We start from the raw sequence: 2,463 nt of genomic DNA, 5'->3' as shown, positions 1-2,463 counted from the left end.
TCTATTTGAAGTAATTCTTGGTCAAATAAAAAGCTCGTAAAACGAGGGCGCCTTATTCCTTGAAACGGAGGTAGTATATTCATGTTCATTGCACAATTTTTTTTTTTAATTCGTTTGCTATTTTTTCGATTTTTTTATTTAAGCAGTAGCATATGAGCTCGGGAGCAGAAAAACCATGTCCTTTTCTGCCAGCCTATTATTGTTTCTCCCGAGTGATTATTAGCGATCTTCATATTTCATTGCTGCTGCTGCTAATATAGTACTCCATATGTTTATGCAGGAGCATATGTACCATACATGCTGAAGGTATGAAGAACCAAAATAGATATAACGAGTGTCAAACAGTATTTTGAGGATTTAGATGTCTACTAGGGAATGATGTATATAGCGTAGTACTTCTGGCACGCTGGTTTCTGGACGTGGGTTGTGGTTATTAATTGGGCTGCTATTCAGCAATGTGGCGGGATAATTCTGGCTCACCCATCGAAGGAACAAGGCGTGAGTAGCTTTTTTTTTTTTTTTTTTGCGTATAAGGCGTGAGTAGCTTCGCCCCTCCGACTCCTCCTAGCACCTGAAAACAGGAAGACAAGCGCCACGCCATGAGATCCATGGAGCCGGCAAAACCTGAAGTACCTAGCCCGCCGCCGTTCCCCCTCCTGGTCCACCACATCTCCGATAGTACCCAGGCGCTTTTCAGCATCTCCGACAACACGTCGCGTGCCGCCAGCATACCGGAGATCAGCGGCAGGTACTTCCCTACGTCCTACGGCTGGATCCTGGTGCTAGGCCCCCCGCCCGCTTGGGAGAGTTTCCTATGGAACCCACACAGCGGCGAGAGGATCCAGCTGCCGGACATGGAGGAGGCCGGCGACGAGATCCCGGATAACAAGAGGTGCGCCTGCCTACTCTCGGACGACGTCGTCGCCTCCCCGACCTGCGGCGTCCTTATCTACGACAAAGTGACGCCCAATATGTGGTACTGCCGGGTCAACGGCGGCAGCCGCGTCTGGCTCTCGTACGACTATGACATCGGCTCGATGGACGTCCCGGACGAGACCTGCAAGGCCTTGGTCGAGCGTCAGAAGACGTTCAACACCATCGCGTCCTTCAGGAGCAGGTTCTACTTCGACGAGTCGGCGGACACCATCGGGATGCTCGAGTTCATCGGGGACGGGGGCGACCAAACCGAGTCGCAGTTCGGCGACATGGACGTTGGCTGGGTGGAATTCCCCGACGGATCGGCCGCCGCCGACATGTTCATGCTGGAGTCCGGCGGTGAGCTGTTCCATGTGTGCGTCTTCTATACCCTGCCATGCTTGGATGCGCCCTCAGGGTTCGCCGTATACAAGATGGATTTTTCGGAGCCGGCGTGGCGCAAGACGGACGACATCGGTGACAGGGTGTTCCTCCTGCAGGAGGTGTTCAGCGCGTCGTCTTCCTGCTCGGCCAGCGAGTGCGGACTGAAGCGGAACCTGGTTTACTGGGTAAACAGCCGGGTGGACGTCACCTGTCTCTACCTTTTCGATCTGAATGACGGAGGAATCACGACGGTGCAGCCGTGTCAAGGAACGCCCGACCCTCAACCAAGACCTCCCTTCTGGATGCTGCCTGCTGCATCTCCGAGCACGTAGATAACCTGCTGCCTCTCCCATCCTATGTCCACAGGGCATGGCTACCGTATACATACTAGTAATATATCTTTTCCAGTGTTAGTTCCTTGATTGTGCGCTACTGTTATGTCTGTTTAATGGCCTGTGTTTTCATAGACCCCAAGGTTCACAATTATACATAATAAACGTACCAAAGGGGTATCTTTTTTTTGCGGGCAAACCTAGAGCTTTTATTCAACAATAACAGACCCTGCCTGATCAGCCATCAGACTGACAGTAAGGAAATCTGGGATAAAATCTAGCCAACTACTCGTTACCATCAGAGTGCAAGCAAACTTTGCACAAAGATGAGCCGGTAGATTAGCAGTTCTAGGTATATGCTGAATTACAAAAGAAGAAAAACTATGAGCTAGCTCTCCAAGTTCTAGTAAAATAGGAGTCACAGTAGAACGAGCACCATGACGAGAGTTCCAGAGATTGACCATCTCCAGGCAGTCCACTTCCATTATCACACTTTTATAACCACGAAGACGAGCAAAAATCACGCCGTCTCGCAATGCCAGGGCCTCAGCAACAAGAGGATCAGTAATCCTAGGATAGGGTTTACTCCAAGCACCAAGGTAAACATCACGTGCACGAGCAACACCTCCAGCACCTCCAGTTCTGGTATGAATAGCAATCCCACCATCTGTATTGATCTTGATCGTATCAGCTTCAGGTGGGCGCCACCCATCTTCAAAGCCTGTATCGGATCATAAGCACCACGATCATGCGTCCAATTATTTCAAAGCCTCCCTTAGGTAAATTCAGTATCGTTAGTGCCTCCTTTACCATCTTCAAAGCCTGTATCGGA

General features: G+C 50.3%; 1 protein-coding gene across 1 annotated transcript; it reads left to right on the top strand.

Moving 5' to 3' along the window:
* The first annotated feature begins 608 nt into the window (after positions 1-608).
* On the top strand, positions 609-1,631 carry LOC139833718 (uncharacterized). Its single transcript, XM_071824062.1, has one exon. The coding sequence runs from the start codon at positions 609-611 to the stop codon at positions 1,629-1,631; it is 1,023 nt and encodes a 340-aa protein (XP_071680163.1).
* Positions 1,632-2,463: the final 832 nt, after the last annotated feature.

The sequence above is a fragment of the Lolium perenne genome, chromosome 7 (genome assembly GCF_019359855.2).
Source record: "Lolium perenne isolate Kyuss_39 chromosome 7, Kyuss_2.0, whole genome shotgun sequence".
Classification (NCBI taxonomy): Eukaryota; Viridiplantae; Streptophyta; class Magnoliopsida; order Poales; family Poaceae; genus Lolium; species Lolium perenne.
Note: the sequence above shows the minus strand (reverse complement) of the source record. Positions and strands in the feature narration are given on the sequence as shown.

Bases quoted from the DNA above. Each gene is read 5' to 3' on its own strand.
- LOC139833718 (XM_071824062.1), top strand. From the start codon at position 609: ATGGAGCCGGCAAAACCTGAAGTACCTAGCCCGCCGCCGTTCCCCCTC.